The sequence below is a fragment of the Mycteria americana genome, chromosome 2 (assembly GCF_035582795.1).
Source record: "Mycteria americana isolate JAX WOST 10 ecotype Jacksonville Zoo and Gardens chromosome 2, USCA_MyAme_1.0, whole genome shotgun sequence".
Lineage (NCBI taxonomy): Eukaryota > Metazoa > Chordata > Aves > Ciconiiformes > Ciconiidae > Mycteria > Mycteria americana.
The window spans coordinates 75,134,192-75,156,840 of NC_134366.1; the positions used below are offsets into that span (position 1 = coordinate 75,134,192).

Genomic DNA, 22,649 nt, shown 5'->3' on the forward strand with positions numbered 1-22,649 from the left:
CAAAAGAAACCTTTAAGATAATTTCTCTTTCTGGTTACCTGTACCCTGTAGTCCAAAGAGCAAGCTATCTGTCTGGAATAGCATGTTATATTGTTCTGATATGTACTTCTGGAGGAATAAAAAGAGAATGAAAACATGTGCTTCATGAACAAATGAGTAGCTCAAACTACATTCTAAAGCATTTTCTTCTCCTTTTTTCCTTTAGGTTCAGGAAAATCCTTTTCAATGATGGGCAATGCGGAGCAGCTGGGTCTGATCCCACGGCTCTGTTGTGCTTTATTTCAGAGAATCTCTGTAGAAGAAAATGAATCTCATACTTTTAAAGTCGAAGTGTCCTATATGGAAATCTACAATGAGAAAGTCAGAGATCTGCTTGACCCAAAAGGGTAAGTAGCTTCACTCTCCCCCACAGCCTTCCATATTTTTGTCTGAAACTATAAAAGTAGGAATCACTCTCCCCCACAGCCTTCCATATTTTTGTCTGAAACTATAAAAGTAGGAATCACTTTTGGAAGTCCTTGAGAAGGTGTTTTCAGAATGCATTTTTATATGACTTCTTTAGAAAGGATTAGATACCAAGCACCGGAAAGAAGAGAATAGCCATGTAAAGCTTGTATATGAAGTAGTAACTGGTGTGGATCAATTTAAGTATTAGGATACCATCATAATGATGCAAACAAATACCGTATGAAGTAGTTTACCATCAGAAAGCAAGACTCTGTACAAGTAAATTCTGGGGTATTTTTGCGATATGATCCAGACCGTATTCAGGTAAGAATTTTCATCAACTAGGAGGAGTTTGAAGCTTATTTACAACTTGGTTCTCCTGGTTTAGACGTTGAACTTTTTCAATGCAGAAGGATAACAGCTCAGAATATACTCAGGGCACTCTTTCTTCCATTTTGTCTACACAAAAATACTGGTTAGGCTTTCTGGCTTGGAGATGTCTAGACAAGAGGTAGTTTGGTAGGTTTTTTTTTTCAGCTGAGCATTGATATATGTGGTATATATTTTGATTCTTAAACTAGGTGAAGAAGTATGCAAGTTAGTTAAAAAGGTAGATTTGAGACTTACTTAATATATGTCAATAAAGTGTGGAAAATGCAAGAAGAATTGAAGCTTTAGCAAATTGCTGGGGGGAACGGGGAGGATTTTTTGTTTCCTTTTTTGTCAGCATTCTTGCTGCCAAATAAGGCATTTCGGATTTTGTTTCAGCTCCAAATACTGGGGTGGGAGGATGCATTAAAAAATAATTCATGTATATAGATTAAAACCGGTTAGATTAATTTGAGTCTTAATTGTTAATTTGAGTTAAAAACAATTCTGGAAGACTTTTTCCCTCCTGTTACAATTAAAAGGCATAAATTGACTTCTGCTATATGGAAGTTTCTTACAATTTCGTACTATAATTTTTGTTTTTCAATAAATTTTACACTAGTGGATTGTACATAAAGTCTACTCTATTCCATAGGAGTCGGCAGTCCCTTAAGGTTCGAGAGCACAAAGTGTTGGGACCATATGTAGATGGCCTGTCTCAGCTGGCTGTTACAAACTTTGAGGTAAATGTAAACCAATGACAAGTTTATAAATAACACCTATATACATAAGCAATAGGAATCTTCTAAGAGATAAACTAGTGTCTATTCAAACATTTTGGTTCTTGACTGTTTATGGTCTCTGGCAATTGCAAAGATCTTCTCTAATGCTTCAGGAGTATTTATTTCATGTAAAAGCATTGGATTTGCCTTTATGTTGGTTAAAAATATAATAGTGGTATTTCTTTATTTTGCAGTTTTCAATGCATATAGTATACACCAAGAACACAATGTTTCCTTGACACAGGAAATATGAGGCTTCCAAAATAAGAATATTAGTCTTCCAGCATGAATTCCTTTGATTTTGTGGTTGAATACGACCTCTTATTTTATACAGGTATATTGCATGAGGAGCAACAACATGGCTTATATAATTCATAATTTAAATCATGACAGCATCTGAGCCCACTTGAGTTACCAAAACACATCCAAATAAATCAGAATTGTAGAAGCCAATGAACTACTATAGCTACAATGGAAATAATTAAAGCAATGCGGTTGTATGAATTGCGTAGGCCTTTCTTTTTATGAGGAAGCTGATTTGGAAATGTTGGCTTTTAAAAAATATTCATTCTTTGTTTAGTATTATGTGGGAACCATTTTGCTTTCTTATGGGGATTTTTATTTTTTTGAAGCATCTGTGCAGATTATGGAGTTATAAAAACTGCTTTTGCAGCTTTTATGGTGAATTGTGTACTTTGAAAGCACACCTTCTTTGTTCAAATTCTAGGAAATTTTGTTCATACTTAGTTTTTGGCTGATGACTTTTATGAAGCTGTCTTGGAAGACTCAGCAAGCACATATATCAAACTCGGCGTAGTCTTTGTTTTTACATATGTGGGAAGGTACAGGCTCCAAGTGAGGTAACCCTTTGAGCCAATTAAGTGAAGATAGTATTAGTGCAATTCAGTAAAGAGACGCATTGTGTTCACTTGTGTAAGTAGATCTGTGCTGGCCTGATTACTGGCATTAAACAATATGATTTGCAATATGAATGTTGCCAGCTTATTTCAGCAGCAGATAAGGAGAAGGTGCATTGAATGTAGTTGCTGGGCTTTTAAGCACAGCACTTAAAGCAGAGATGTGATTTAACGTCATTCTGTGGAATTACATATCCTCTGTACCAATACATCTCAAAATGTGCAAAGAATTTTCTCATTACTGCTACCTTCCCTTCTTCCTCTCTCCCACACGTACACACCCTTCCGTCTAGATGGGGATTTTATTCAGCAAGCACAATACTTGCTTTTATCTTAGCATCATTTTTTACTCTTTTTGCTCTAGGATATTGAGTCACTGATGTCGGAGGGAAACAAATCACGAACAGTTGCTGCAACGAACATGAATGAAGAAAGCAGCCGCTCTCATGCTGTATTCAATATTATAGTGACTCAGACACTTTATGACCTGCATTCTGGTGTATGTATTTCTGTTGATTAATTTATGAAGTTGTGGTGAATTATTCTTGTTCTTCCCTTCTCTTCCACATACATTATCTGTTTAGCTGTGCTTCTACCTTTAATGCCATGGGGTCCAGTAATCAAAGTAATATTGGCAAGACTATAAGATTGAGAGAACCCTGGAAGAGTGAGGAAGCGCACCAGATAAAGCACACCAGATAAAGTTGGATCAGTTTTTAAGATTATATTGCCACCGTGAAACCTGTCTTAGGTCTTAGCTGTTGCTGAAGTTGATATGTTTTAATGGCCTACTCTGCCAGTAAGGTTATTGATGTTACCACACAACTGATTCTGGTTCATTAGTGCTTCATCCCTTTACTATAAAATATATGAGTGACTCTTAAAGAGGAGCTGTGAAAACTCTGATGATTCCTTCTTCTCTCATATCTTGAATTTGATACTTTAACCCACTTTATTATGAAGAACAGTGTTTCATGGTGCCAGTGTCAGACTTGTTAGCCCTTTGTGCCGGTGTTTCTTAGCTGTTGTTCTCCCGTGTCCCATCTGTGCAGAATTCTGGAGAGAAGGTCAGCAAGGTCAGCCTGGTGGATTTGGCTGGGAGCGAGAGAGTGTCCAAAACGGGAGCTGCAGGAGAACGTCTGAAGGAAGGCAGCAACATAAACAAGTAAGACGTTGGCATATGCAGGTTGCAAAGCTTAATCTTATAAGAATCACTGTTGTTTCCTTGGCCTCCTCTCTTGGTGTGCTTGTCACAAGTCAGTTCAAATGATAGACCTCATCAAAAGCAGTTTGATATGGCTTTCAGCTGCTCTGTGCTGAACGCCATATGTTTCCTTACATTGGCGTAGGGACCCTGATTCATATTTGACTCGGATGAGGGCTATATGAATTTTATCTGGAAAAAGTGACAGCAGCGCTCTTTAATTAAGCATATACCTCTTGTGATTCATTTATACACCCTGTCCCCAGGCTCATGTATTTGTCTCATCATCTGCTCAAGGAAGAATGCAAAGGTGCAGAGTTGAGTGGCTTTGTTCCAACATGTATTAAAATATATAAGAGTATAAGACACAGTTGAAAAAAACCAGATCAGAATGAAGCTGTGTTAGTTTAGCATTGCCTTGGGCATTTGTACTCAAGCAATGACAAGTTTCAATGCACTGTTTTACCGTAATTACTGTGTTATTGCCCAAAAGCAAGAATTTAGCATGCTATTACCGCTGTCTTAAATATACTAATTTTCCTGGGAAAGAAAGAGTTTAACTGTTACATTAAAAGCTACTGCTTTTTCAATTTAATTTTAAAATGTTACAAAACGTTTTGGTATTTTAAGTTAACAATGACAGCACAAAGTGTGTGTGTGAACAGCATTCATACTTAAAATTATTTTAAATTACCTCTTTTTAGAGTCTGAACATGTTTGCTCTTTCTAGTTTAATTTCTAATCTACTTTGTGTTAAATGCATCATATTGGTAGCCACGCTGGCATAGTCCTTGTGAAACAAAATGATGTGGCTCTCTTTGCTTAATGGCAGGTATTGTACCTTTACCCCGTGGGTTACTAGTTAAATTCAGATTGGCTTTACTAGAAACTGTATTTGTATTTTGCATAAACAAAGGTGAAACTAAATGTTTCTTTCTAATTCTTGGGGAAGAATTCAAATGCCAACTCTCCCAACAGCTATTAACAAATTGCAAGTGTAGCTATAGATACAGAAAGACTTCCTTTTTTTTCCTGTTAGGATGTTTACTCAGTGTTAAACTTTTATGGTATCGATGTAGTAGGGGAAAGTTGTTTTGCCCATGCTGAACCTCTTTGACAATACAGGACTTCAGATGCAAGCACCAAACTTTTCTGTAAAACATATTTTAGAAAGAAAAGTGGACAGCTCTACATTTTCCCATCAATTAAATTCTGAATTATTATATGGTATAAATCTGTATTACTCAGTCAATTTATTAAGCATTCTCTATTTGAAATCTCTTTTGGAACTGGTAGGCCAAAGAGGATTCTTAGTGCTGTGCTTGCTGTCTTTTGTTAGATTTTTGCTGTTAGTTGGAGCTTTAATGAAGTCAGACTTTTACTGGAAGCCTCAAAATTGGTATACATGTTTTAGCAGATTATTTTTTCAGAGAACATTGTGTATGATCTTCTTTTGGGTGTGATGCACCTTACTTATTAGGGAAAGGCAATAATCTTTTCGGGAGTGATACAGTATACTTAAACCATATACCTTACTATGTCAGCTCCTTTTTTTTACTATTTTTTATTCTTTTATAAAAAAGTAGTAACTTGGATTGGTAGCATGCACTATGTTTAATGAGATGAAAAATGGAGCTGCTGAAATTACCTGGCAAATAAATTTGCTGCTTGCACTATGTTTCATTGCCTTGAAGAAGAATGTGGAAATAACATACCTGTTTTGTATTTAGAAGGCAGGGAAAATGTACACTCATCTGTGCATATCAAAACTGTGTAGTGTGACATTCAGCCTGTCTCCGCAAGTTTCTCTGCTCTTTTGTTTTCTGCATGAAACCTGGCTAGGGCTCTAGGTGCTGCCGCTTCCGTCCCACAACTCGTCCTGTTGTAAACACTCTTTCCTGTCTTGGGACAGCATCTTGCAGAGGGGAGGCAATGGATTGCTCTCCCGCTTACTGAAACAACAGAGTTCTGTCATTTTGTTAACAACTTCAAATAGTTGTAATAAAGATTACTTCTGTTTTTTCTCAGAGCTGATGCAGAGTTGCCTTGGTGAAGGTGCTGGGTGTCTGCTCTTTATTATTGAGGTTTTGGGGGGATTTGCCATACCTCATAGGAAAGCGGGATGTGCTTGTTCCTCCCCAGGGATGTGCTAGTTCCCATACCTAGCGTAGAAACCCAGGTGCTTAACAACTCGTTGTGGTGTAGTCAAAGAATTTCTAGAATACTGTAGTAGGAGGAAGCAGAATAGACAAGCTGTCAATTAGTGGCTAAGAAAAATACTTTCTGTGAGCAATCTGCAATTTTAACTCTGATTAGTAAAATCATAGCTGTTGTCATTTTCACTTGAGAATGCAAAAAGAAGCCTTTAAAATGTAGGCGGGGGGAAGGAATGGGTTGGGACAGGCCTTGCTCCAAGCTGATTTTAGGGAGGTTTTTTGTATTCAGAGTTAACTAATAGAAAGGTGGATTCTGCTCATTAAAGAATTTGGTTGTAAATCGTACAGAAGTAGCTTGAATAGGTGTCATTTAGGGACAGAGTTGTTCCCTGCAGTGAGGAAGCACCACTTCCCTTCAAATGCCGCTGACCCAGGCTCGTGGTGGGAGTCTGTGAGCTTCCCACCGCCTGCAAGCAAGGGCAGCCTGGTCGTGCCTGAGGAATAGGGACAAGGAGAACAGAAAGTGTGCAGAAATGGCACTTTCCCATGCTCTTGCACCATGAAAGTTCACTCTGCTGCTTCTGAACTGCCTTAGTCTGCCGTGCGCTATGGGCTTAGGCCTTCTGGTTGATTCATTATATAAGTAGTGTGAGATAGGATCAAAGTAATGACGGATCTCTGACGCATCGTTTAGCATGAAGCAAAGCAGCCGATGAGTCCTGTAATTACTTTGTTGGGCAGCCATTTCTTTTACTGCTTTCCTTAAAGTCTTTAAACAGCTTTGTATTATGAAATCTCAAGCAGAATACATAAATGACTCCAGTTTTGCTGTTATTGCAGATGTTAACAGTCTTAAAATAAAATCAGTATTTGTAAGGAGCAGAAATATTATCACATCTTTTAATCCTGTCTTAATAAATTGTAGCTTATAATTTCCTGTTTATTAAAATGCAGTGCCCATAACTCAAATTGGTGTTGCAGCCCTGTTGTGAAAGTTTTCAGTGACAGGCCTTTTTGAATCCCTGTTCTTCCTATTTCCCTTCTGACTGTCCTTTTCTTCCCCCTCCCTCAGTTTTTGGCTTCGGTTTTCACATTTCCCGTCATTTAAAGAGGGAAAGAGGAATCGGAGGAAAATAGGCCAGGGTGATTTTTTAACTTTATGCTCCTTGAAGGTGGACTCCATTGGGAGTATGCTGGTGGTGCTTTTCAGTTGTGCTGTAGGAGGTTGCTACGGAGCAGCATACAGCATCCTACTGTTTGTTCTCACATGTTTAGCACGCTGTCATCTCTGTCTGTGGAGACCAGAGATTGGAGGCAAGAACCAATTCTCCCTCCCCCATCCTGTCCCCACAAGCTTTCAGAGATTGTTAGGCTTTTGTTTAGGTTACAAACTATAACTGTCCTTTTTGCTGTGAATTTTTCAGAGGTGAATTGGAAAGTTATCCTATAGACAAATTTACAAAATGGAGTGCTCTCTTAGGAAATTAGATTGCCTTGCCTCTCCTTAAAGTTCTTTTCCTTTTAATTTTGCTTTCAGGTCTGTGCTATATCTTTGTACCACTTTGTGCTATACGCATTATAGGACGTCTTTTGTGACACGTGTAGTGGTTCTTGTTACCTTGCCCTCAGATGACTTCCTTGAAATATTCTTCTGCAACATTTTTGTCATTTTCTAAATGTTATTTCTGAACCAGTGGTAGTTTCAAGCAGCACTAAGGCCCTGATACAAATACTGTGCAAACACTCCTATCAACTAAAATAGTACTATTTCTTTGAAAAGAAAACTCGAAAGGATGGAGTGGAACAGTACAATTAAAGATTTATTTGACTATCTAATTGTGACACTGCTGAAGCTTTCCTTGGTAGTTACAAAGAGTAGATGGATAACTCGGCATGAATATGACGGACCAGTATGCTTTTGGGCTCCAGCACTGTCTGTTTTAAAACCCTTTAAGGCATCTGTTTAATGTTCTCAGGCTCCTGAACGAGCTCATTATCTTAAACATACTCACCCCAAGAGGCCTGATGTCACTTAAAATTTACACAGGGTTGTATAACAATTGGATAATACACATGTGCTTTGCACAGGTTGCTAATACAGTTACGCCTGTTGGTGGAAGTGGTACATGTACCAGAATGAATGAGTTATCTGTATTTTCTTCACGATCCTAGAGTGGTGTTTGGGATGTGGCTGTCTGCTAAGCTATTTGGGGGCTTTTCTCTTTCATGCTTGTGCATTTTTGTAACTGGGAGATTGTTTGGTCTCCCCACAAGAAGCTAGTGAGGCTCCACCTCAATTACAAGTCAACCCATTTGTCAAGGGACCTCCTAATCAGTCTCTTCTGATGAGCAGTCTTCCATTGTTGTGTGATGGCTGATTAGTTACTGGTTCACCAGGCACACTAGTTCTCCTGGGCCATAGCTGGTTTGTCTTGAGGATGCCTCCTTATGGCTAAAGAATTGTTCAGTTTTAGTCTGTGGTTGAGCCAGTGCTCTTAAAACATTGTTTCTAGAAACAGGGAATTCGTGCTGGGCTGCCAGCACTGACTCGTAACAGTGTCGTGAGGCAGTGTCCAAGATAGAAAGATTTTTTTAGTCTCTGAGAAAAGGTAGACGCCTAATCAAAGGCAGTGATTCTCTATATGAAGCAGTCTGCTTTGCACTTTTCAAACTATTTTAAATACCCAAATATTTCAACTTAGTCTTCCTGGAACTTGGTCTTAGTACCAGATGAGATGAAACACTGTAGATACCGATTTTTCTCTTCTAAATATGTAACTTCAATAAATACATTGCCCTGTTTGGAGGAGGGCAGTGGGCTAGTTGATCTCCTGTGGTCATTTCCAACTTAAATTATTCTGATATTTTAAAAATTGGATGTGAAGTTCTGCAGAGCATGATTAAACTCTTTAGCAAATTTGGAATATGTGTTAAAGCTGTTCTACTGTGTTGCATTCATAGATCACTTTCAACGCTGGGCTTGGTTATATCATCACTCGCTGACCAAGCAGCAGGGAAGGGGAAAAACAAGTTTGTGCCTTACAGAGACTCTGTACTCACTTGGCTTCTCAAGGTAATTAATATTTTCTATTTACCCTGTACACAAGATGTCCACTTAATAGTTTGTAGGATCATTGTAGCATACCTCTGTGTACGTGGACTTCTCATCTTTTTTTTTTTTTTTAAAGAAATGAGCTAAGGAGCTCTCTTAGCTATAAGTTGTTCCAAGTAATATGGACAGCTAAGTGTATCTTGTGTTAATTCTATGTAAAGTCCTATTCGGCTATTTTCAGTTATAGTGGAATTGAAGCTGGTGGAGGTGGCTGGAAATGTTCATGGATCATACTGGTTAGTTTACATCCAGAGTACCTTTCAGTGTCTAAATAGTAAGCTTTGTATTTTAAGTATCTTTGTAAAGACATTGTATAGTCTCAGAACAATTTTTAACCCTCAAACTTTGTGAATGCACTCTACAGGACAACTTGGGAGGAAACAGCCAAACTGCCATGATAGCCACAATTAGTCCAGCAGCAGACAACTATGAAGAAACACTCTCTACTCTGAGATATGCAGACAGAGCCAAAAGGATAGTTAATCATGCTGTGGTGAATGAAGATCCAAATGCTAGGGTCATCAGAGAATTACGTGAAGAAGTTGAAAAACTGAAAGAACAGCTCTCACAAGCTGAGGTAACATTATTCACAGTACAATGTAAACTGAGTTTCCCAAGGAAATGTCAAACTCTGGCTGGAAGACTAGCTTTCTTTTTAAGTCTTACAGAATGAGGAAAGGAAAAGTCTTGCACTTTTTTTTTTCAATAGTTTGTTTCCTGAAATAAATCCAACAGAATGTTTGTTTATTTTTAATAACTTTTAAATGAGGACAACATTGTACTGGTGGTGACCCTTGTCGGAATAGACTGTTCTTGAAGAACTTCATGTCAAACAATAATTGATGCAGCACAGATAAGAGCTAGAGTACAACTTCATTCTGCAGACTTACTAGCAGAGATTTTTTTTGCATTGGTGAACTATATAATTTTATGACGTCAAATGGAAAAGTGTGAAAAGCTGTAAATCTGGTATTGGACCACAAAATACGTGGGATGTTTTCCCCCTTGATGTTTGTGAAAAATCTATAAAAAATTGTCAAAACTGCAACACCAAAACTATCAGCAATTTGCTTTACTGCCTTAACAGTTAACACTGTGAGATTGCTGCTTATCTTAGATTTATACTTCTAATTAGAGAGTAAAGTATCAGGGTAGGATAGTTTACATGGTGATATCTGGAGAAATTAGGCACTGCAGTGTAGGAAAATATTTTTGATCTTTTCAGGCAAGACACAAAATACTGGTGGAAAAAGAACAGAAGTGTGTCTGAAGGTAAATTTGGTGTTTAAACTTCACGTTCATTTAAGGAATAGTGTTGCTTGTACGAACAGTTCCTTACAGGCTGAAATGAGAAAATCTGCTTTAAGAAAAAGGAGCCATTCACTTTTTTTGTAAATAAAAATCTGTTTTAATCCCATATTTTAAATCAGAAAATTATTGCAGCATGTTCTTAATTATGTTGGCGGACTGTGGCTGAACATAACCAGTAGGAAGGTGTCCAAAGTATTAACTACTTTTTTAAAAAAGTTTTTTCTCTTATACCTTCTGTTAAAAACAGTTATATAGAGTTATAGACCAGCCTGTGGAATTGTTACTGGGCACCTGACCTATTCAAGCGCTTTGCTTTTGTTTCCTGTTGTGAAATGAGAAGCCTGTGTTAGCTCTGGAGCATGCCTTCCTTCAAAGCTAATCAACAGGGTCAGTTTGAAAGCTTTTAATGCAACTCTAGGAACATTTACGAAACCAAGATAGAACGGAAGGCTAAATATTGAGAGGAATTTGTATTTGAAACTACTGTTGGAAGAAAGAGTTTGCAGTTGAACTTCAGACAGCTAAGACTTAAAGTTTTTAAATATTCAGATATTTTTATACAGACACTGAAGCTTGAGTGGTCAGACCCAGAGATTTTGTTGGTTCCATTAGCCTCTGGAACTATGTCGATCTTCAGCTATTTCAGATCTGGACTCATTATAGGTTGATTATGTCCTCTTCCTTTGCAAGTGACCTGTTTCTTCATTTTCTGCCATGAAAAACCTGGGGATATAGCTGAAATCTATACTTGTTGCATTTCGTATTATGTTGCTGTGTTCAGTTTCCTTGTGCAAGCAAATGTTGCAGTGGGAAGAGTAGCTGAAGGTTTTTGCTAACTTCTATCTTTTAGGCCCTGAAGGCACCAGAACTGAAGGAAAAATTGGAAGAATCTGAAAAACTAATAAAAGAGCTAACAGTCACCTGGGAAGAAAAGCTAAGGAAAACAGAAGAAATTGCACAGGTATTTCAGAAATTTTGGGGAGGAAAGGCCAGATACTCATATAGTGCAAGTCAGCTGAATTTCATGAGCTTTAGTGGACTGTGCTGTCTTCCCTACCAGCTATTTAGAATTCCTCTGTATTTTTGTCTTTTCCCCTGGTTTCTGGTTTTGGGGTTTTTGTTGGGGTTTTTTGTTTGGTTGGTTGGCTTTTGTTGTTGTTTTGGGTTTTGTGTTTTTGTTTGGTTTTTTTTGTTTGTTTTTTTTTTTTTTTTTTAATCTAAATTTCATTAGAATAAATGTCACTCTGTTATATCATTGATAAAAGCTAATATTTGATTTTAAAATAAAACATGAAAATATGTTTGGGCAACTAATTTATTTATAAGACCACAGTGGGATCTTGGATGTGTTTCCCTTGAAGTAACTAAGAAAATGAATTACAAAAGGATCAGAATTTTGGGCGGTACTTGTTGCTTTTGCTTTTAGTGGCTTCTTAACCAGAGAAGGAAAATGTGTACATATATTCACTAATGTTTGTTCATTATTATTGCACTTAAAATAAGACTTCTGGGTTCCAGTGTACTTTTCCATCATTTCCACCATCTATAGCTTGGAGAACGAGTATTGTTGGTTTCCCTTTCTAGTCCTAAAGTTTGAGAAGCATGCTTTGGTACAACCACTGATTAAGTAAAAAAAAAAAAAAAAAAGGTGGGGGGGGAAACCCAAACCAAACCCAACTAGCCAAACAAAAAACCCCAACCCCCAAACTGTAGCCAAGCAAAAGACGTGTGTGATTGAGTAGATGCTTTAGCTGAATTAATAATAATACTGCAAAAGAATAAACCTAAATTGTGGCATGCTATTTTCTAAATTATCTATGACTATGATTATCTTTGAAGTAATTGCCACTGAGACTAGTTTTTAACTAACACAGAGGTTCAAAGCCACATTGTGTTACTTACAAGTAGCTCTAATAAAATCAGTAGGGGTGCTTAGGTAAGTAAGTGCTGCTTTGGGGAAGCAGGTGTTTGAGGATTAGATCTAACTTTTTATTGTTGGTGTATAAAAATAAATTCTATTAAACATATGGTACTTGACCAATGTCTTAAGTCCTGTTTCCGGTAGCGATATACAGCATGCATGTTCAGCATGTGCATCTTCAGCTTTAGTTGCTCTGCTTTCATTTACTAGCTGTACTTGTCTCTACATATTTCAGCAGGCAAGATTAACCTATTTTTGTGCTTGCAGGAGAGGCAAAGACAGCTAGAGAGCATGGGAATTTCCCTTGAGTCTTCAGGTATCAAGGTTGGGGATGACAAGTGTTACCTGGTGAACCTGAATGCAGACCCTGCACTCAATGAGCTTTTGGTTTACTATTTAAAGGTAAGAATGTGAACAGGATGTTTACACAGAATGAAAGGACACTTGTTTATTGTTTTGAATTTCTGGCTTAATTTGTTATTCAGAGTGTATTTAGATTTTTAAGACTAGTTGCAGCAAAATAGGATAGGCCTCCTCTTACTGTTTAGGCTTTTGTTCTCCCTTTGCAGTTCAGCTTCATTGTTTTCCTAATTGATATCCTGATTACTAACAGTGAGAGAAGTGCTCAGTGCATGCCAGTATTAACAAAATCTGTGATTAATTCTAGCTTTTCCAGACAGGATGTGAATAGAATTGCCTTTTTGACTGAACTTGAAGTGAGAGCCTCATGTTAGATGCTTCTTTTTATTAGTGAACTGAGGATTGCTTTAAATATTCAATGAGTTAATCATAAAGTGATGATGTTCAGTAGTAATCAGTAAGAGTAAACATAGTCTTTGATGACAGAAAAGCTTAAGAGAAAGGGGGAAAAAAAAAGGCACTGGTAAAAATTTACAGAAATGTATTTTCCTAGTGCCACTAGCTTTCATACCATTCTGTTTAGCATAGTCTTGTGTCAGAGAGAAATAGTGTCAAATACAAACCTAGTAAGTTTGTAAGGAAATGTGACCTTGTCAATAAGACATGAAAGACTATCCTGTCTATTTTTATAGTTACTTTTCTGCTTTAGTGGTCAAGATAGGGCTTCTGTATTTGAACAGTAGCAAATAAAGCACAACTTCTCTAACAACAGCAAAGTAAAGTATTTCAGCAGAATTTACAGTACGACTTGACTAGAAGAGATTAGTATGTTTAGTCGAGTTGCTATATAGCTGTTTTCTGAAAAGCAGCCAACTCTGTGCACCTTGTTTTACTATCCGTGTTGTCCTCTGTTATATATGCCTACATGACATGGCTGGTTTTCTTCACTATTTGCATTTATTGCTTGTATGCAAGCATAGTCTGAGAATATTTTTAAATCTGAATTTGTGTGTCAACTGCTTTATTTTGCTTTATCTAAAATGGTATGAAGATAAAGTGCAGAGCAGAAGAACAGTTTGTGTGTGACCCTTACAGTTTTCAAATCTGCTGTGGCACCATTTCTGCTCTATAGAAGTGCTTAGCAAAGGAGAGCACATAGATTATGCAGTCTCAGTGCTTCAGCTAATATTTTCTTAGTTATATAAACAGTGATAGTTTGCTTGTCTCTTAGTAGCAACTTGTTTTCTAGGATCACACAAGAGTTGGTGCAGATACCTCTCAAGATATACAGCTCTTTGGTATAGGAATCCAACCAGAACACTGCGAGATTGATATTGCTTTAGATGGAGAAGTTACACTCACACCAAAAGAAAACGCACGGTAAGGAAGATCAGCAGCACTTTCCAGTCAAGTGTTTGCTTTTCTTTGCTAGAAGGTAACTTGCATGCATTTTTATTTTACATCGTCAGAAGTATCTTAAATTCTGATCAATGAGTAGCTTCAGTATAGGTGACTTAAACATATACTTAGAAGTGAAATTCAGTGACAAACCTGAGATTTCCACACACGTGTACACACCCACCCACTCTGCAGCATAACAGGCTATCAGTGGTTTGGCTCAGAGTAAATCATCACAAGAAGGTATTCAGTAGGAATGAGGGACCATTGCTTGTCTGTATCTTGGGTGGTAACAGGATCATTGAGATGCTGCTGGCTATCCCGACCTGTGCGATGGGATAGTAGGCTGTGTCTTGTTGGGAGAGGATAAGTTGTTCCTCGTGAGTAGTTCCTGTTGTAAAGCCCAGTATTTTGTGAGAAAGAGGTGTTTTAAAGATCTAAAGATCTTTAAATTCTTTTCTAAATCTTTAATTACTGTTGTGTCTAGTAAACGCACAGTGTGAAGTCATGTTTATCCTTTTGTTTCTACTTCTGTATTTTAATTATTTTTCATTTTGAGGGCACTGTGGCTTCTTGGGTGGAATTGTAAATGTCTTTGTCACTTCATCTCCAATGGCGTGTGATAAGCAGTACCTTTGTCCTAGTTAATAGTCATGCTGCTTGACTGAAATCTGAATATCTAAATAATGTATAGATTAATATTAGAATGAGAAACAAAACCTTTTAAAAAATCTGATCTCTTTAGTTCTGCCTTCAGTAAAATACCTCTTAGCATTTGCATTTTTCTTCTGCAACCTACTGTACAAAATTTCAAACAGATGGGATTCAGACTTGTGGTGGTAGAGTTTCTGTACTGGAAATCAGTCATTCTGACTGGCAAGAACAAAAGCACATGTCAGTAGAAAAAGCATATTTTGTTTTACTTGTGCCGGATCTGCAATGCTATTCTTAAGATACTAGTCAACAGAAATTTAGTTACCACAATTTCATTGGGGGGGAAAAAAAATATCTGGTTTTAAATCAAATGCTTACATGTTGTGTTGACTTACTTGAGACAGCTGAACACAGAACACTGCATCTGAAAAGGCTTTTTTCATTTTAATCTTTTTTTCCCTTTCAAATAAAATGTTCTGCTTTGTGACTCACATGCGAAAGTTCAACAGCTACATTTTTCCCATTTTATGATTGAAACTTAAATACAAAGAAACCTAAATGCAAATATAACAGTATACCAGATGTTCACAAAAGTAGACCCTTGTTAAAAGTAGAGACTCTTAGTTGTTGAAAGAATGAAACTTGGATCTAAGGGTCTTACGCTTGATTGCTGAGTATGTTAACAGTATGTTTTACAACTGCCTGTTGACTGACTTACATCTTGGAGAGCTTTATCAGTAGGATTTGCATGCAACCAAGGTTACAGGCTGTTCATAAGAAACAGGCAGTGACCCAGTTCAAGAAATAAGAATTTAAAGAAAACTGTGCAACTAAAAGCAACATTGTGTGTTTACTGAAGAGTTGTATTGACCAAAGCTGGAGGGGAAAGGTGCTTGGTGTTTAATTCTGACAGTAGAAATCAGACCAGTAACTTTCCTGTTGATTCTTTAGTGAGAACTTAGCAGATTTGTGCATCATATGATACAAATCACTGTCTGTAGATGGGAGAAGCAGTAGATCTTGTAGTTACTTTTCAACCTTCTATTTTTAGGATTTCACTGAAGTTGTATTTTCTTCTTTCAGATCCTGTGTAAATGGTGCACTGGTATGTTCTGTCACTCAGTTATGGCATGGAGATAGGATATTATGGGGAAACAACCACTTTTTTAGGTAATAGTTGATGTTTACATTCCAGCCTCTTTACATTCAGCCTGGTTTTTTTTCTTCCACTGTTCTGCATAAACTTTTTAGAAACTGAATTTAAATTTTTACACAGAATCAATTTACCAAAGAGGAAACGACGAGATTGGCTTAAAGACCTTGAGAAAGAAACTTCGTTAGGAGAGCATGATCTGGATGCAGCTAGTGAAGCTTCTTCAGAACCAGACTACAACTATGAGTTTGCACAAATGGAAGTTATTATGAAGACACTGAATAGTAATGGTAAGGCAGCTGGTTCTTTTGGATTGTCTTAACAAATTCAGCAAGGAACTTAATTTCTGGGTAAAGCAAGTGGTACACTTGCTCCAGGGGCCTTTGGAGCATTTTTGGAAAAAGATACTTTACAGAAACAATATTAGGCATACATATGTGTGTGTGTGTGTGTGTATATATATATATATATATATAAAAATAAAATAAAAAAAAAAAATATGCACCTAGGTATAAGTACAGACATACACACAAATTAGTAGTTGGTTTGTGCCCTGACACACAATTTTATCTGTACATGTGCTGTCTTTTATAATGCAGCTGAGTTGTAATCATCATGTCAAATCATCATGTAAGTCCTACTAACCTCTTGCTTTTGCAAGTTAATGCAGACAAAAAGGTGCTCCAGATATGGGTCAGTTAGCTTCGTCCTTCCTTTTGTATCAAATATTACTGACACTATTTTAACCTTAGTAGAAAACCACTGAAATGGTAACAAACCAATAGTCAAATGTCAGCTAGCGTGGTTTTTAACTCTTGATCACTCCCAATATTTTATTTAATAGTTGTTAAAACCTATTGTGATGCCTTTTTTTGGACAGTATAATAAAATACAGTATATATAAAATAACAGTATGGTATATATAAAACAATATGGTGTTTTCATGGTTTCCAAAAGGCAAGTCATAGTTCATATGATATAATATGGTATGAAGAAATGCTGAAAAACTTGGTAAACTACTGAATGCTTTGTACAGGTTTTTTAATACACAAAATTTGAGAGGCAAATACCTTGGTTTGTGGTCACTGACCAAGAAGACACAGTAGATGGTGTTTCATTGCTTTCTGTTCTCTTTTCTTCATATCTTCGCAGTATTTCCATTGTTTGCTGTGGTTTACTTGTTGAAATACAGTATTTACTTTTTTTTCTTCGTCTCCTCTTACTCTTTAACTGTCTCTGTTTTGCCATTGAGTACAGCATGATGGTTTCATATGCATGATGCTCTAGCAATAGTTTCCAGGTTTTTTTTACAGTTTGATTTTAATGGGATTGCTTGTGTGAGTGAGTTGCAGGGTCAGGTCATTTAAGCTGATGTGGTGAAATTACTGTTTGATAACAGAAATATTCTCATTATGGTTCACTCATACCAGGAGACGAATTTCAGATGAATCTGCCATCCTGGTGGTCTTCAGTGTTGTCATCCCTTGTGAAGATTCTGTTGCCGGTCTTAAGGCCTCAAAGCATCCCGTATCTATGCCAAAACTGGGACAAAGGTTTTGAACTTGATTGGCTCATGCATGAGACTGCTGGAGAAATTTGAAAGCATTAATTGGTGCTTGATCTGCGTGTCACTAACCAGGGATTTGACTAAACTGTAGCAGTCTACAGTGAGTCGGTGTTCACTGAATGGAGGGTCACATTTTTTGGTTTTCATGTGTTGTTATCTAGCTGATGGAAATGATTCTTCACAATATTTCAAGTGTCTTTACATTTTTTGTCTGGGTCGGTTGTTTTCTGTGCCTTTGCTCAAGAACAGTACAGACCTTGCTGTTTCATTAGAGCTCTTTCCTCCCTAATGCACAGCAAATGTTAGCAGTCATACGTGTCGCACAGTTTCAGAGGTGTCATAACCCAGTTATTCTGCTTCTTGTCTCTTCTGCTGCCTCCCACATAGGTGTTGCTTAACTAAGTTGGAGTAGTAAGTGATAATAAAACCCTGACAAAACAAGTGACTGTGAGGATCATAGGCTGGTCTTTTGATTTGAAGCCCAGTAGCACTTCCAGGTTCTGTTCCTATCAATGGTATAGCTAAAATGCAGTTTTTTCTGACAGGCTTCCAGTTTGTTGGGTAAGAAGTAAAGCAGCTTTGTTGCAATACCGTTTATTTATTCTTCCTTAAAATGAAAAATAAATATGATTAAGGAAGAAGAAATAACTAAATAACTGAAGACAGTTAATTATATTATCCATATTCTCTGGAGAAGCCCTAGGGGGAGAATAAAGAGGTATCTTAAAAATTTTATTAGATAATTATTTTATAGGCATGTATGGGTTTGGGACTTTTTTTCCACATCAGTGGTTTGATATAGCCCAAAGCAAGAGGTTTTGGTGGTCTTTTGTTCTGGGTTTTTTTTTTCCCCATTGATCTATTTGAGAACAGTAACCCTCTTTAAATAAATAGCCTAGCTTCGCCATGGTGCAAACACATTTGTTTTTATTGCATGTAACCAGTACAACAGTGTCACATATTGCATCTGGCTCCAGAGAAGCTCTGAGGAAAATGTGTAACTCTGAAAACAGCTGTAAAGAAAACATCCAGATTCTTTCCTCCCTTCAGCATGCTCATTTTCTTTGGGGGATTCTGTCAGATCAGCTTTGTGCCGCTAGTTTGTGATGCTGGTCAAACACTGAATGCAGTGAAGAAGTTTACTTCATTCTTGTATATGGTGCAGTGGTTAAGTAAACAATGTGATTAGTTTATGCAGCTTCTTATTTAAGCAAACAAAACTGTCACAGCTCAGGGTGGGGATTTTGATGAAACTTAGCAAAGCAGCCTGTGTCATAACATTCTTCTAGCTTGCTTAGGAAAATGCACTTATGTGAAACCTTAAGGAATTTATTCAGCATTTTTGTTACTGGATTAACAGATTCCAGATGTGAATTAAGTGACATTGCAGCAAGGTAATCAATGCTGTTCATCCTATGGAGAAAGTACATTCCTCTGGTTCAATGTTAATATTCTAATATTTTGCAGAGGATTAAGTGCATATGAATGGTCTTTCCAAGGCCACTGAACTCTTGTCACATAAATATGTAAACGATTGGGACTTGGGACTTTTAACACTGTAGGGAGTTTGCTGTGTGTTTGGCAGGCACTGGGTAGAATCTTCCCTAATTTATTTGACTTTGCATGAGAAATCCAAAATTGTGGAACATGGTATTTATATCTAACATTATTGTAGTTCTTCTGAATTGTGAAAAACTTTATTTTTTCATCTTCTAACTAGATGGTTTATAATTCACACCATATTTTGCTTTCTCACTGTGAAAGACTAGGGGTTTTCTGTGTAAACTCTTTCAAAAGTTAAACTGAAGACTTTTAGAAAAGTGTAAATTTACCTTTTGCATTTCAATACAAGCATAACCCACCTCTCCCCCCACCCCCCCCAACAGTAGTGGATTTTGTTGAAATTGGGAATTTTTAGACTAGGTTCTTGCATCTTGCTCCAAATATTTTCCATTATATAATTTGATTCTGTGGTGGTTGTGATCCTGTAAATCTAGGTGGCTGAAAAGTTCACTTTTATTAAGGAAATCTGCTCCCTGAACTCGGAGCTGGTCTTTGAGCAGTTTATGAAAGTCTTGTCTTAATGAGTCAGCCTTAGATTCATTTCCTGTGTTTGCAAACACAATAGAGGGCTTTTAATTTCTTCCATGCCTCTTTTCTGTCTTCTGCGTAATACCTGATTTCTCAACCATTCATAAGAACTAAACTATTTTAGGGATTATGCAGTAAAACCTATGCATGTGAAGGTAATTCTGGTATAATCTGGAGGAGCTAGGAGGCTGATGATGATGCAGATCAACTTTAATGATTTGTAGTTTAGAATATTAGAACTTGGTTCAGTCAATTGTTTTTGTTGCACTATCTCTTTAAAAGCTAAAAATAGCTAACTGTCTTTCTGAGAATGTCATGTACGAAAAAGTAATATTTCTGGTTATTTTAAGACACTTTTATGCATCACTGTTTTGCTATTTGGTTTCTATTTATACTGGCTGATTTTTAATTTTGTGCTTTATAGTTACCATTGTGATGGTATTTTATGATGCCTTTGTGTGAAGCCAGTGATTTCTTCCATGCATCAGGCTAGGGCCACAGTAGCAACTTGCAGTAGTGTCTGTTTTCTGCTAAAAATAAAGACGTGCTTTAGATCAGTCTTAATATTTCAAAAAAGGATGCTGAGAGGCAAATACAAACCTACTGTAACAACAGAACCCTGGAGATCCTGTTTGCTTCTCTGGCATTTATAATAGGAAGGATTTGCTTTATGAAGTGACTTGCCTCAATGGCCATGTATGTTAAAATCACAGGCTGTGAGTTAGTTTATCTTTAGCAAAATTGGTCTCAGTAGTTTTAGTACTAGGGAAGTTGTTATAGATTACTAAATACAGTAATGCTACATTGGTTTGCGAAGATACAGGGGGTGTGGGTTTTGGGAGAGTGTATATACGTGTTATGGTGACCAGCATACACTACTATGATGAAAACCCTGCAGAACCTTTCATGTGAATCCTCTATTACATGCTACAGTAACCCATATTTTGTTTCATGTGGCATTGTAGTATCAGGAAAACTTGTACAAAATCTTACAAGGACTGGGTTTTGGTAGCGAAGGCAAGATGGTTCATAACTAAATGACACTGATGTGGTTTTTGGGTGGCGGGGTTTTTTGTTTGTTTGGGGTTTTTCGGGGGGGTGGGGTTTGAGAAGCACACCTCTAGTTCCAAAGTGGGACAGTAATTAAATCTAGGGTGTTTTTTTCTTCCTCCTTTGAAAGAGTGGCATCCTTAAAAGTCACAGCAGCTCTTTTTTTTAATATTTGCAAAATGGAAGAGGTATCACAAACAATTATTTTAAAGCTGAAGTTTTTTGAATTTGAAAATCCTGGCATGTCCTCGAGCTGCAATGTTGCTTCCCCTAATAATCACCACTCCAAGTATGGAACTCCTCTCCCTTCCCCTTCTGATGTACAGAATCGCTAATTTGTTAGGTCATGTGCTGTCACTCAGATATTCATCTCGATTGGTCCTCCTGCAAACCACTTTTTTGCTGTATTTAAGCTTTCAGATGTACATACATGAAGCAGATATATACTGGTAGTATATAGAAGGAGCTTACTCCATTGAATTGCTCTTTCAGAGGCATCGTCTGACATTGGACCTAAACCCAGGAATAGACAGAGTAATGTTTCTTTAATTTGAATGCAATTTAGGTTTAACCGTAGCCGATTGACACAAGCAGTTGTTGTTTCAGGGTAGAGTATCCAAATGGATATTTGTTCTGGGTTGATACTGAGATGAAATGTGGTTTGTAAAGCTAAATGCAGAAGTCCCCTCCAGAAGGTACTTTGTCTGCTTCAGTGCTGTGAAGCACATTGGTGCAATGCGATGCACGACTAGTCAGACAATTTGTTTGTCTCAGTTTTCATCTGCAGCTCTCCGACATGTTTCATTCTCTGCCAAAATGGAGAAAGTAAATTGCATTTTACTTCCTTAAGTCGTTTCCTTCTCTGGTTAACATCATCTTCCCTTGTATTTTGCTTTGTTTTCTTCTTATTAATCTGTTCCTTTTTCCATCTATTCTTTTTTTCCTACTGGGATTCTGGAACATATTATAACTTTACAGTACTGAAGTATGCAGTAGATGAGGGTCTTAACCATTCTTCTAGCCTCTTTGCATGCCGTCTTTTTTTCTTGTTTGGATTTATTTATTTAATGCAATATGTATTATTCTGGCTTTTGTTTTGGGGGGCAATGGCCATTTTGTGTTTGCAAAGACTCTGGGATATGTTGATTGCTGTTACCAAATAAATGATGAGTGTTCTGTACTGCTGAAATGGCATTTTCTCACTTTTCTGGGGTTTTTTTCTCCTTTTTTTTTTTTCCTTCTTCTTTTTAGACCCAGTACAAAATGTGGTCCAGATCTTGGAGAAACAGTACTTGGAAGAGAAGCGGAGTGCTCTTGAGGAACAGCGTCTGATGTATGAACGTGAGTTAGAGCTGTTGCGGCAGCAGCTCTCTCCAGAAAGGCAGCATCAGCATGGTAGCGACAGACTCTCCTACACTGCTCAGACTGCACAGCAGAAAGTAAATCTCTGGACAGAAGAGAGGTGAGAATACTGGAGTTAAAACAAAGGAATTAATAAGAACTACAAAGGGTGAAAGATGGGGCTTGAACCATCTGTCAGAAACTTACAGTAGTTTTTGGTACAGTTGACATGCAGTACAAGATCTGCCTGCACCAAAGTGTTAGCATTTAATTTAGGACTAGGTTCTGATGTGTAACGTGTGTGCAAGATCTTCCTGTTTGATTTAACACACAAATGAAATAAGAATTTAGCTTTTATTGATCAGCATTATAGCATTTTTTATTGTTTTTGTTGTTGGTTTTGGGTGGTGGGTTTTTTTTTTTTTTTTTTACTAGAAAAATGCTTTTGAAATGTTTGGTTTAGCAATTATTGTTTAAGTTACTTCTGGAAAGAAAGGAAAGGATACTGCAGAGGTAAATTTGTCAACTTGGACGAAGGGGTGCACTAAGGAGTATTGTGTGTTGAGGGTATACAATGAGAGCATGGTATTTTGCAATCTAAAACCATAAGAAATACAGAAAATGGGAGTCCTTAAATGTTGTATGTATGTGTTTCTAAAAGTAAGCCCAGCTTTGGAGGGGGATTGCTGTGTACTAGAGAACTGCAGAATAGTCAAATAGAGTATGTTTGAACTGTTTAAGAAGTAAAAGGCTTGCCTCTTTACAAAGGAATAGCATGGCACCCGAATGCAGCCTTGGTGAAAGATTGTCACAAGA

The 22,649-nt window shown here is 37.2% G+C and overlaps 1 protein-coding gene across 7 annotated transcripts in view; it reads left to right on the forward strand.

Annotated features, from left to right (window-relative positions):
• Positions 1 to 22,649, forward strand: part of KIF13A (kinesin family member 13A) — a 119,854-nt gene that overhangs the window by 64,628 nt on the left and 32,577 nt on the right. For all 7 annotated transcript variants that reach the window (XM_075493771.1, XM_075493767.1, XM_075493766.1 and 4 more), the window contains 12 exons: positions 206 to 386; positions 1,472 to 1,559; positions 2,880 to 3,014; positions 3,568 to 3,680; positions 8,837 to 8,948; positions 9,352 to 9,564; positions 11,149 to 11,259; positions 12,487 to 12,621; positions 13,829 to 13,959; positions 15,715 to 15,801; positions 15,908 to 16,074; positions 21,744 to 21,954. In XM_075493771.1, the coding sequence (XP_075349886.1) occupies positions 206 to 386; positions 1,472 to 1,559; positions 2,880 to 3,014; positions 3,568 to 3,680; positions 8,837 to 8,948; positions 9,352 to 9,564; positions 11,149 to 11,259; positions 12,487 to 12,621; positions 13,829 to 13,959; positions 15,715 to 15,801; positions 15,908 to 16,074; positions 21,744 to 21,954 (1,684 nt within the window). The remainder of the gene's footprint in view (positions 1 to 205; positions 387 to 1,471; positions 1,560 to 2,879; positions 3,015 to 3,567; positions 3,681 to 8,836; positions 8,949 to 9,351; positions 9,565 to 11,148; positions 11,260 to 12,486; positions 12,622 to 13,828; positions 13,960 to 15,714; positions 15,802 to 15,907; positions 16,075 to 21,743; positions 21,955 to 22,649) is intronic.